Here is a 13,267-nt window from a genome sequence, read left to right as displayed (position 1 = left end):
CCCTCCAGCAACCCTCTGCCTGTTCTCCATATTTAAGAATCTATTATGTTTTGTCCCCCTCCCTCCTGTTTTTATATTATTTTGCTTCCCATCCCTTGTGCTCATCTGTTCTGTGTCTTAAAGCCCTCTTATGAGTGAAGTCATATGATATTTGTCTTTCTCTGACTAATTTCACTCAGCATAATACCCTCCAGTTCCATCCACGTAGTCGCAAATGGCAAGATTTCATTCTTTTTGATTGCCGAGTAATACTCCATTGTATATATATAAAGTGGATTTTATTTTATTTTTATTTATTTATTTGTTTTGGATTTTATTTTTAATGCTCAATCATATACAACAACATGGAAGCCATACTGTGTACTGCTTTAAGAATCAAGAAGTATGAGAATGCAAACTGGTGCGGTCACTCTGGAAAACAGTATGGATGGAGGTTCCTCAAAAAACGAAAAATAGAACTACCCTACAACCCAGCAATTGCACGACTAGGCATTTATCCACGGGATGCAGGTGTGCTGTTTCGAAGGGACACATGCAGCCCAGTGTTTATAGAAGCACTATCACCAATGGCCAGAGTATGGAAAGAGCCCAAGTGTCCATCAACGGATGAATGGATAAAGAAGACGTGGTGTATATACATACAAAACAGATGAACATAAGGGAAGGGAAGCAAAAATAATATAAAAACAGGGAGGGGGACAAAACATAAGAGACTTTTAAATATGGAGAACAAACAGGGTTACTGGAGGGGGTATGGGCTAAATGGGTCAGGGGCATTAAGGAATCTACTCCTGATATCATTGTTGCACTAGATGCTAACTTGGATGTAAATTAAAAACTAAATAAATTATTTAAAAAAAAAACAATCAAGAAGTAAACGCAAGGGATGCCTAGGTGGCTCAGTTGGTTAAGTGTCCGACTTCGGCTCAGGTCATGATCTCGCGGTTCGTGAGTTCGAGCCCCGCATCGGGCTCTGTGCTGACAGCTCAGAGCCTGGAGCCTGTTTCGGATTCTGTGTCTCCCCCTCTCTCTGCCCCCTCCCCTGCTCACACTCTCTCTGTCTGTCTCTCAATAATAAATAAACATTAAAAAAAATTTATAAAAAAAAAAGAAAAGAAGGGAACACAAGACTTCAATCTTTTTCAGGCCAGTTACAGTTTATACTTCTTTCTCTTTAATATTACAAAACATAAGCAAAACGTCTGAAAAGAAGAAAAACATCCATGGAGAGGAGAATGGGGAAACCAGTCCAAAACATCACAAGGCAGGAAGATTATCATTCAGGAGCACCCCATGGCCACTCTTGCACTCCAGGAGGCCTGGTGCACACGGCACCCTGGATGTGAAGAGAAGCGGGTCTCAGGTCAGCGAGCACCACACATCCTCCTGACCAGCCCAGCCTGGGCCCCTCCCTTTCAGTTCACCTGGAGGTGGTTTTATGAGAGCCAAGACCCTACGCTGCTTTATAATCGGTGTGGTTAGTGCTCACCACTGCCCACCATGGGTATCACAATGTTTGCTCATTTCCTATTGGACGTGGAGCAGGAGCTGTTGGAATCGGAATTTCTCGTCATCCTGGATCTTCTAGACGGGATTTATTTCCTGGTGTTCATCCACCTCGTCTGCTGATGCTGGTTCCCAAAGGAGAAGCCAGTCTCCGTGCAGCACCATGCTTATAATACACAGAGGCCAGCCCGGGGCTCCCATCAAACTGGAAGAGATTTCCGAAGGCAAACCCAGTCTGCTGGGTTCATCCTCAGGTCCCGTCTGGTGACTCACCCTACCCAACACTCTCAAGAAAGGCCTCAGTATTCATCAGGAATGTACCCAGTGAGTTCATGGCCTGGATATCATATCTTTCCCTCTAGGATGTCAATATGCAGCAAAGTCTCCTAAGATCTTGCAATCCAGAGGGTCACTGTGGTCGCTAAGTTACCCGACCCCCACACCCTGAGCCCAGAAGGTAATGACCCAGCAGTGATGAGCCTCTCCACAGTGGCACATGTCCTCATATCCTAAGATCCCTCCTCCCCTCTAAGCTGGAAAAGTTATGCTTGTAACCCTTCAAGAACCCCCTATCCCAAGGACCTTCTCAGTCCAGGATCCCCTGGGAAATCAGGCTGAAACATAAAAATTCTTGGACCTGCCACAAACCTATGGAGCCAAGACAAGCTCCCCGAGGAGATTCTGATGTGGCAAATCCAGGGACTGGCACTTTGGAACCACCTGCTCTACTGTTTTATCCACCTGTTTAGCTTTGTAATAGTATCACCATTTTAACTATTGATGGGAAAAATTACTCTCCACACTTTTCAAAGGCTGCGCAGCTATCCTCACACATTCACTTTCAATACAAACTTTAGAATAATCTGTCAAGTTCCAAAAAAAAAAAATTTTGTTGAGACATTTATAATTTTGAGATAATGGCTTTACAATATTGAGACATCCCATCTAAAATTCTCAGTATATTTTTTGTTATGCTTTTATACTTTCCTTATCTATTTTGTCCATTCCTAGTAAACTTATCCAACTTATTCTATCATTTTGTTGCAATTTTCATTAAATATGTAATTTCTTATTGTTGATGTGATGAATCTATTGATTTTTGCACATATACCTTATAAGCCACTGAGTGAACTCTTTTTTTTCACATGTGGTAGATTTTTGTTTAAAAGGAAATACGATTACAAAATATTATGAACTCAAAGTCCTCTAAGATTACACTTGTAGCTCCTACCAGTCCCATGTTTCAAGTCTGAGAAATTCTGATATGGTATTCCGTTTTTTTTTTAAGTTTAATTTAAATTCTGGTTAGTTAACCTACAGTGTAATATTAGTTTCATGTGTACAATTTAGTGATTCAACAGTTCCATACAACTCTTATTAGTTCTAACATTTTTTAGTTTGATCTCTCACATATTCTAGGTATCTCGTATACGATCGTGTATATAACTGCGGATATACATACATGACAGGTTTACACTCTCTTTTTCTTCCTCTTTCTCAAGTATGTACTTTTTCTTTCCTGTTCTTCCTTTTTGTGCACTGGCCAGAAGCCCCAGAACAATGCAGACATAAGTAGTGGAAGTGGGCTGCCCTAATTATTGACTTTAATGTAAATGCCTCAAGCTCTTCTCCACCAAATATTTATTTTAATTTTTTAATTTATTTATTTTGAGACAGAGAGAGAGAAACCCAAGCAGGCTCCGTGCTGCACTGTCAGTGCAGAGACTGAAGTGAGGCTCGATCCCATGAACTTTGAGATCATGACCTGAGCCAAAATCAAGAGTTGGATGCTTAACCAACTTAGCCACCCAGGTGCCCCTCCATCAAATATTTACATCTGACTTTTCTTCATCATGTAAAGGAAGTGTCCATTGCTTTGCTCAGTTTAATGACAGGAATTTATTTATTTATTTATTTTAGGCCATAACAGAGCTGGAATCCAGGTCATCATGTGGGTTGTAGCATCCCTACTATGGTTTCCTAATGACTCACTCTTGTGTCTCCAGAACGAACCCTCAGAAGTCACAGTGTACCCCTTTAGTCACTGCTGGAGAGGATTTGCTAATGTTTTTTCTAGAAATTTGGTACCTCTGTGGCCTATAGCTTTCTATTTTTACACTATCTTTTTGTATCACTGTTATGTCAGTTTCAAAAAAAAAGTGAACCCTTCTATTTTTTCCTAAGCTCAAGAATAGTTTGAATACAGAAAAAATGTTCCTTGAAGAGTTGAGGAAATTTACATGTGAATCTGCGGTCTCTTGAAGAATGAATTGTCCTCAGGCAATGTTTTCTCTGATAATTCAAGTCAATTCTGGTCATCTATATTTTCTTAGAATATACTCCCTTTCATCGAGATATTTAATATGCTTAACACTAATTCAATTTGTTTTCTCTCTTCACCAAAAATTCAACTTGTTTTCTCTCTTCTCTTCCTGTAGTTGTATTTCTTTTTTCACACCTAATGTTACATAGTTGTATGAATTCTCTCTCCTGTTCCCCTGATTGGATTTGCCAAAGGTCTACCTACTCATTTGCATTTTCAAATATATTCTTGGTGTTTTTCATGGATTCTATTTTGGGGAGGGTGTTAACTCATTAATTCCTCTGTGTGTGTGTGTGTGTGTGTGTGTGTGTGTGTGTGTTGCCTTGTACAGTCTCCCTATCTGGTATTGCTTTGGTTTTCACTTCCCTGATATATCTTTTCCCACCTATTTACAAATTTCCCATAAATTTTAAATTCGAAAATTTAAATTTGCCATTTAAAAATTTTAAATTCCTATATTCTCAACAATTATCTTTTTGTTTTAGCTGTGTGTCCTGCAAAAGCACATGGATGAGTTCTGACTATGCAACTTGAGACACTGACTCATTTAGCTTTATTCTAATATGTAGAAGACTGCCCTTGTGTCTGCCATCTTGCTTTCTGGGTTGTTTTTTGTTTGTTTTAAATGAGTTTCATGCTGTTTCTTTGTACATTTTCCTGTTCCCTTTTTCTTGGAAGTTCTATATTCAATTTCTGATCTGGAAATTATGTATACATTTTAAATTTAGTTTAATCCATATTTCTCTGCCAACATCAAGAATGAAAGCATCTAGAACATTCTCCCAGACCAAGATTTCAGCATGTTTTCATTTCCTTTCTCTTACCCCTTAATCTATGACTTGTCTTGGCCATTCCATGGAGCCTATCTTGGCCATTCCATGGAGCCTATGCCTAAAAACTAAGCTCTAAATTCCATGTGATGGCTGGTTAGGGATTTCTTAGTGTAGCACCTTGAAATTAACTTAGAAACATTCTGTATGTGGAACTTTGAAGAATCTAATACAAGATTTTACTCACTCCAGGAAACTAGGAATATTAAGCCCTTAGATGAGTTCAGGGACATAATCTGGCCCTTCAGGGGGGTAAAGTGGCATAAACATCTGCCCCGCTGTCCCTTCCTGAAAGTGCAGAGTCCCAGCAATGCAGGGCAGTGTGCACGGACAGGGCTGACACACCAAGAAGTTCTCAGCTCGTGGGGAACCCTGCCTTGGCGTGTCACCTGCACACAGCCCTGCCCGGCTGTCCCCATCACAGGCCACCTGCACAGTTCCATCCTTCATGGCCTTTCTCCATCTCAGGGTGTTTGGTGTTTTCTCCCCACTTGGCCATGATTACCCAAGTAACTACCTAACTGCAAATCTAAAATGTACCTAATTCAAACCCTATTCCAACTCATTTGGCCTTTTCTGCAGCATTTCCCTCCACTTCGTTCTTGGCTGAGACTCCCCATGCCTGGAGTCTTGCCCTTAAAAATCTAGGGTCTCCTGGCTTCCGATGACACACCTCTCCTAGTTTTCCTCGTCTTCCTCGCCCACTCCTTATCAGGATCCTGTCTCTGTCTTCTGTTCTTTTCCACCCAGAGGGTTTCCCTGGCCCCTCTCAGCAATTCCTAAGACTTGAACCGCCACCTACAGTGTGGGTGGCAAACCCAGGCCCTGCCCAGACCTCGCTCAAGCACAAACTGTCCCCAGATAGCGAACTCCACCAGGATGTTCCGCAGCGGCCCAAGGGGGACAATCCACGCAAGATGCAGAATTCAGGGAGCAGGAAACTTGAAGGTGAAGACGACCCCGTGGCTAAACTATCAAATGCAGACACCTCATCTTATCTACAACCAGTTGGCCCTGGAACTGGACCGAAAGCTCTCCATGGAGCTGAGCATCTGGGGAAATCTGTCCGTGAAGAGTCTGTCCAGCCACAACTCACTGTGCTGAACTCCAACCACACCTGGCCACTAACTCACACTTGCCCGTGTTTTCCAGCTCGGCTAATACACTACATTGTCACCCAGTCCCTCTTCCTGGATTCCTTCCTCTCCTTCACCCTCTACCCCACCTGTGACCTGGGGGGCCTGGCAGAATTACCTGCAAGGACACGCTCATGCACACATTTCTTCAGTCAAAATCTCTGGGGAGACAGACAAATCCTTGAAATTTTTTTTAATTCGTATTTGTTATTCTAAAGCGACAAAATCACCGATCCACTCCTAGCCTGTCAATTCCAGGCCTTAAATCCTTGAGATCCACCTCATACTCTCCAGTCCAAATCCAGCCTTTGCCCAGGCCTGGTCCTTTTCTCCTCTGGGTTAGGCAACAGCACCCCACCTCACCTCCATGTCTTTGGACCTGCCCCCCCTCCCCACCTCCAGCCTGCTAAATTCCCTGGTGCCACCAGAGGGATCCAGAATCCAAACTGTGGTTCAGGTTCCTCTCCTACAGACACTCGATGGCTCTCTTACTACCTTTGGAGTCAATCCTCACTCCTTCAGATGGCACTGAAGAGCCTTCACAACTGCTTCTCTGTAACCTCATTTCTGCCAGCATCCCTCCCCCATTCTCCATGCCAGCCATTCACTTATCCGCCAAGTACTCCGTGTTTTCTCACAGCTCGGCAGTTCAAAGCAAGCTGCTCCCTACCTTCAACGACCCGCTTCTCTGTGGCCCTCAAGATGCAGCTCAAGGGTCACCTCCTCCACCTCGGACTCTCAAGGCCACCTTAAGTGCCCCTGAAGGTAATACTCAAAACCTCACCATGAATTACAGTGCATGGAATCGCTTCTCTTCTCTTCTCTTCTCTTCTCTTCTCTTCTCTTCTCTTCTCTTCTCTTCCAACAGACTGTGGTCTGCTTAAGGGCAAGGAGCCGTATTTTCTCATATCTGTATCCTCAGAGCCTACCCCGTAAGTATTTATCGCACGAATTTGGTTTCCATCTTTCATTAACCGAAGACTATATAACCACTGGTAAAGTAGAAAATGTTATGACAATAATGGATAAAATTCAAACAATGACCCTGGCTGTTCTATTCTCTTTATACCTAAAGGAAATCTGAAAATAGTAATTATTCTCTCTCATGTTCTGCAAAGGGTCTGAGATGGCTGTACCTGTCACAATCCCTCCCTACGCACCAAGGCCCCTGACAGCAGGGCCAGGCTTAAAGCAACCACCCCTGACACCCCTGTGCCAAAGCGGGGTCCTAACAAGTGTTCATTAAATGAATTTCAGACTCAACTACAGTTATATAAATCACAAGCCTTTCTCTAAGAAACTCATTCTATCAGGGGACCTGGATGGCTCATCAGTTAGGCATCCGACTTCAGCTCGGGTCATGATCTCATGGTTCATGGGTTCGAGCCCCGCATTGGACTCTGTCCTGACAGCTCAGAGCCTGCTTCGGATTCTGTGTCTCGCTCTCTCTGCCCCTCCCCTGCTTATTCTCGCTCTCAAAACTAAACATTAAAAAAAAAAAAAAAAAACGCATTGTCTTCTTTTCTCCCAATCCAAATTTTTATATACTATTACCCACCTTGTTGACCATACTCCCAGCCAAATTTCCTGGAGTCATTTAATGCCTGCCCCAAAAGGGCAGCTTGATGCATCAATTTCTTAGGAACACAGCCCACATTCACACAAGTGCCGCCAAGACCTAAGAAAGAAAAGAACAGTTTTAATGTTTCCTCTGTGTCTGTGTCGGCATGTGTGTGGTTTTACATATGTACAGAGCAGGTGTTGTTGAAACGTGGAAATGACACACTCAGATGGTTATAGGGCCAACCTCACACCCCACAAAAACATACACATGATTGGGGTGCCTGTGTGGCTCAGTTGGTTAAGTGTCCGACTTAGGCTCAGGTCATGATCTCACGACTCATGAGTTCGAGCCCTGCATCGGGCTCTGTGCTGACAGCTCAGAGCCTGAAGCCCGCTTTGGATTCTGTGTCTCCCTCTCTCTCTACCCCTTCCCAGCTCACTCTCTGTCTCTGTCTCTGTCTCTGTCTCTCCTTCAAAAATAAATAAACATTAAAAAAAAAAAAAAACATGCACATGATTAACTCAAACTTTTTAACTGAGTCTATGAAGGAAACCAGGGATGAGCAAAAATACAAATGTACAGGGGCGCCTGGGTGGCTTAGTTGGTTAAGCATCTGACATCGGCTCGGGTCATGATCTCATGGTCCATGAGTTCCAGCCCCGCATTGGGCTCTGTGCTGACAGCTCAGAGCCTAGATCCTGCTTCAGATTCTGTGTCTCCCTCTCTCTCTGTCCCCCACCCTGCTCGTACCCTGTTTCTCTTTCTCTCTCAAAAAATAAACATCAAAAAAATTTTTAAAAATACAAATATACATATGAATAGTCTTCTGGGGAGAGAATCTAAAACTTTCCTTTGAATCTGACCCCTAAATGGATCAGAGCTGTATTAGATTAATTAGATGGGTACCAGACCGAGGGTTGGAACCCCAGCTTCCAGCCCTTATTCTCTGGAAGTCTGACTCCTTCTCTGAGCTAACATTAGGTCCACTGCAAGCTCCCTGGTGACACTACTCTGAATCTTGAACGGAACAAAACAGGCCATGCGGGAGTGCTCCAGTGCAGGGCACGAATCAGAAAATTCTGTCTTTGATCACAGTCTCTCTTCTGGTCATCCAGAGAAGTAGGACATTTCTGGACAGGAGAGAAAGAGGGAAGAGGGCAGGAGGAGACAGGGAGAAAAAAAAAAGCCAGGTATACACACACATTTTTTAACATCCACGTTACAAGGAAAATCAAGACGGATTAGCTTTACTGTATGAAATTCTAGGCTAAAAATTTTTTTTTAATTTTTTTTTCAACGTTTATTTATTTTTGGGACAGAGAGAGACAGAGCATGAACGGGGGAGGGGCAGAGAGAGAGGGAGACACAGAATCGGAAACAGGCTCCAGGCTCTGAGCCATCAGCCCAGAGCCTGACGCGGGGCTCGAACTCACGGACCGCGAGATCGTGACCTGGCTGAAGTCGGACGCTTAACCGACTACGCCACCCAGGCGCCCCTCTAGGCTAAAATTTTTGAGTACATTTGAATTGTAAACACGATTCTCACATTTAAAAAATATTTTTTTTAATGTTTATTTTTGAGAGAGAGAGAGAAAGAGAGAGTGCGTGCAAGCGGGGTAGGGGCAGAGAGAGAGGGAGACACAGAATCCGAAGCAGGCTCAAGGCTCTGAGGGGTCAGCACAGAGCCCGACACGGGGCTCAAACCCACGAACCGTGAGATAGTGACCTGAGCCGAAGTCGGATGCTTAACCGACTGAGCCACCCAGGCGCCCCATTCACATTTTGTCAGGGTTCTGGCAGGAAACGGATGACACCCTCAAGCTGGGAAACAGAAGAGAGGTTATAGAGAAATGATTACAGGGGTGTGGGCACGAAGAGTGAAGAGGGACAGAACAGTGGACCAGCGCCAACCCCACATGAAGGGGCAAGCACACTGAGCACGTGGCACAGCCCACAGAGGGGCGGCCATGAAAGGGGAGGTGGCCTTCCATACACCTGCAGCGACCACCAGGGAGGGACCAGCAGGGACGGAGTCAGGGAATGAAGACCTTCAACGTCCTCCTTCTGTTCTCCTCCCATGACCACTAACTGGCTGAGCCAGGGGACAAGGCTGCCAATTCGCCAGCCTTCTGGGGCACAGAGCAGGGTAGAGACATGGAGAATGGATCTGACACACGAATGGAAAATATCCAACACAGAATCTGTCTGTTCTATGAAGATGAACGTTCTCATCTTTAGCTGGAAGCCCAATGTGCACTTTACTAAGTGACCTGGACAATCACACACACACACACACACACACACACACTAACCGGACTGACCGTCCTGCCGCTAGGAGAGCAGCTATGAAATTGACACAGAAACACAGACCAGTGTTAAGGCAAGCTTAGGTCAGCACCACATGGTATAAATACACGGTGACTGCAACTAAGTGAAAATGTTAGCACAGGTGTGCAAGAATTATTACAGCACAAGTGTTGGAATATTGGAACCATGGAATTCTTTCTTTTTGCAAAATGTTCCTTAGTGATTTTTGTGTTCCCTTTCCCAATCACCACATGTTAACTATGAGATCTTAGATGAGTTATTCAACCTGCCTCACCTATGAAACAGGCCGGTTGTACCTCTTGAGACTGTTATGAGGATTAACTAGATTGAAGAAAGCCAAAGATGTATGGAAACAGCAGAAAACAAGTCACAACAACAAGGCAAAAGCGCTTACCCCAGGACGTGCCCTGAGGTGATGGGACCACAAAGTCTAGCACCATAACTTTCTTTCCCAAGATGGCAGCTTCCTACAAAAAAAAGGTACAGATAAAGGTCTCGTCATTTTCCTGACAATCCCCCAATTTTTCTCTCCCCGAAAGGAAAAGACTATGTAAGAACACAGCCTTTACTTTTTATTATCACAGTAAAAGCTTGGACTGTAACGTCAAAATTGGCTTTTCTAAAGTAGGGGAAGGGGGCGCCTGGGTGGCTCAGTCAGTTAAGTGTCCGACTTCGGCTCAGGTCATGATCTCGCGGTCCGTGGGTTCGAGCCCCGTGTCGGGCTCTGTGCTGACTGCTCGGAGCTTGGAGCCTGTTTCAGATTCTGTGTCTCCCTCTCTCTCTGACCCTCCCCCGTTCATGCTCTGTCTCTCTCTGTCTCAAAAATAAATAAATGTTAAAAAAAATAAAGTAGGGGAAGAAGTGCTTATGGCAATCGCCAGGAAAGTTATCTCTGAGTTTCATTATTTTCATACCTGAGCACATGCAAGGCCACCAGAACCGCCCCCAATGACAATGAGGTCATAATCGTATGTTGAGTCTTCCTGAAGGAGCTTCTGTAACAAACCACTCTGATGTGCCTACGGTGTAATCAAAGGAGAGAGTATGGCATGACCTTTTAAAAATCTGTTTCTTTGTACCCTATGTTTAATCAGCATGGATTGCTTTTCTAAAACTCTTAGAAACAGTCTCTAATTGGACTTTAAGATACAAAACAGATGAACATAAGGGAAGGGGAGCAAAAATAATATAAAAACAGGGAGGGGGACAAAACATAAGAGACTCTTAAATATGGAGAACAAACAGAGGGTTGCTGGAGGGGTTGTGGGAGGGGGGAGGGGCTAAATGGGTAAGGGGCTTAGGGAATCTACTCCTGAAATCATTGGTGCACTATATGTTAATTTGGATGTAAATGACATAATAAATTTTTAAAAAGCACAAGAAACAGTCTCTAATTTATCTAACTTCGAATTATAAATTTATCTAGATGGTATTCAAATAGGGTCCAACTAGATAGAATGTATGCCAAGTACATACATTTTTTGTTCATTATCACCTGACATCTAGACATGTGTCAAATAACCCACAGGTCATGGCTTTTTGTCAGATGAGGTCATGTGCCTTGGTCTAACCATCAAAATATCATAACCCAGTACAGTAAAATATAAAATAGCCAAGCATCATTTTTCAAGATCCTCTATCTTCTGTTCACCTGTGGTAGGCTTTATTTTGAAACTCTTCTGCATCATCAGCAGGATATACACTTTACATTTTTACCTGGTTTCTCATGATTTGACCTAAATTTTGCAGCTTCTTAGTAACCTTCCTATACAACACAAAATTTTGCTTTTTCTTTCAACCGTGGTCACAAAGGCTGGCTCTTGCACAATGTCTCTTGCTTGCTTGGCCAGCCTTTTGAGCAAAGTAGCTTGGGCGAGGGGCGCCTGGGTGACTCAGCCAGTGGAGCGACTGACTTCGGCTCAGGTCATGACCTCCCAGTTCGTGGGTTCAAGCCCCGCGTCGGGCTTGTCTGACAGCTCAGAGCCTGGAACCTGCTTCCGATTCTGTGTCTCCCTCCCTCTCTGCCCCTCCCCTGCTTGCACTCTTTCTCTCCCTCTCTCTCAAAATAAGTACACATTAAAAAAACAAAAGTAGTAGCTTGGGTGAGGTTAGACGTTCAATGTGTGAGGTAACAACAGTTTTCTTTATGTGAAGATGGGAGCTCCATCCACAACGTTGGCTTTAGGGACACCAGGTGGACCAGCTCATCCTGGGAAGCACAGTGGAAAAGCTACTTAACTATGGGACTCAGCGCAGGCCACACGGCCCCCGAAGGATGGGTGTCCCTGGAGGCTTTTGGCACATTCTAAGAAGGACTCCTCTGGCCTCCTGACTTCAAGCTGCCCTTAGGAAACTGTGAATCCTAAGCATCAGCCATGCAAGGCAGCTCCTTTCATAAGAAATGGAATTGATGGGGCGCCTGGGTGGCTCAGTCGGTTAAGCCTCTGACTTTGGCTCAGGTCATGATCTCACAGTTTGTGAGTTCGAGCCCTGCGTCAGGCTCTGTGCTGACAGCTCAGAGCCTGGATCCTGCTTCAGATTCTGTGTCTCCCTCTCTGTCCCTTCCCTGTTCATGCTCTGTTGCTCTCTCTCTCTCTCTCTCTCAAAAATAAACATTAAAAAAAAAGTTTTTTTTTAGTGGAATTCAGAACTCTACGTTCCAGATTCATCTTCTGACATCTTCTCCAGGTTACGAGTGGCAAGACCAGCACTCCCGTAGGTGTTTAGGGATCTCTAGATTAAGGTACATACCTCCATGGGAACTGGGTGATGGCTTCTGGGACTAATGAAGCAGGTTGTTAATACATAACAATGCTGATCATAGATTAACATACAATGCAGACAATCTATTTTCCCAAGAAAATGTAATTTTAAGTTACAATCTGAAATAGAAGTATTTAATCACTACTACCACTTACATACATACATAAAAACTATAAGGGAACAGGATTTTAATAAAAGTAAGCAGTTATAGAATAAGGATCTAACTTAAAAAGAAACAGCAATCTGGGGGGCCAGGGTGGCTCAGTCGGTTAAGTGCCAGACTTCAGGTCAGGTCATTATCTCACAGTTTGTGGGTTCTAACCCCGCATCAGGCTCTGTGCTGACAGCTCGGAGCCTGGAGCCTGCTTTGGATTCTGTGTCTCCCTCTCTCTTTGACCCTCTCCCACTCGCTCTCTCTCTCTAAAATAAACATTAAAACAAAAATGAAAAAAAGAAACAGCAATCTCATCTATCACTACTTTCAAGATGATCTGATAACTCTCTTACACGCTTTTCCATTTTACAACTTCCAAAAGACAAATGAATAGACTCCTAAAAGCCATTCTCACCCCTTTTGAATAAATGTGAAAACAAACTTTGAAGAAACAGCATTAAAAACATATAATACTATTATTACCTGGAAAGTTCGATCGCATCCACCCATATGCACTTTATTCACAAAAATATTGGGCACAGTTCTCTGATTAGTGATTTCTGACAGCATTTCTTGAACATTGGCCCCATCATCTGAAGAATAAAAACTTAAATATGTAAAAACATTGAAAGGGTTCCAAACTTTTGGGAGTTGAACAGAAGT

The 13,267-nt window shown here is 43.7% G+C and overlaps 1 protein-coding gene across 1 annotated transcript in view; it reads right to left on the bottom strand.

The window, feature by feature from the left end:
* The window catches only part of TXNRD3 (thioredoxin reductase 3), a gene marked incomplete at its 5' end in the record, with an annotated part of 68,049 nt that overhangs the window by 38,853 nt on the left and 15,929 nt on the right, over positions 1-13,267 (bottom strand). Inside the window, 4 exons of the mRNA XM_030296415.1 lie at positions 7,354-7,473; positions 10,082-10,154; positions 10,602-10,706; positions 13,088-13,197. Coding sequence (XP_030152275.1) covers positions 7,354-7,473; positions 10,082-10,154; positions 10,602-10,706; positions 13,088-13,197 — 408 coding nt within the window. The remainder of the gene's footprint in view (positions 1-7,353; positions 7,474-10,081; positions 10,155-10,601; positions 10,707-13,087; positions 13,198-13,267) is intronic.

The sequence above is a fragment of the Lynx canadensis genome, chromosome A2 (assembly GCF_007474595.2).
Source record: "Lynx canadensis isolate LIC74 chromosome A2, mLynCan4.pri.v2, whole genome shotgun sequence".
Taxonomy (NCBI): Eukaryota; Metazoa; Chordata; class Mammalia; order Carnivora; family Felidae; genus Lynx; species Lynx canadensis.
This window is presented reverse-complemented; position numbering and strand designations above follow the sequence as displayed.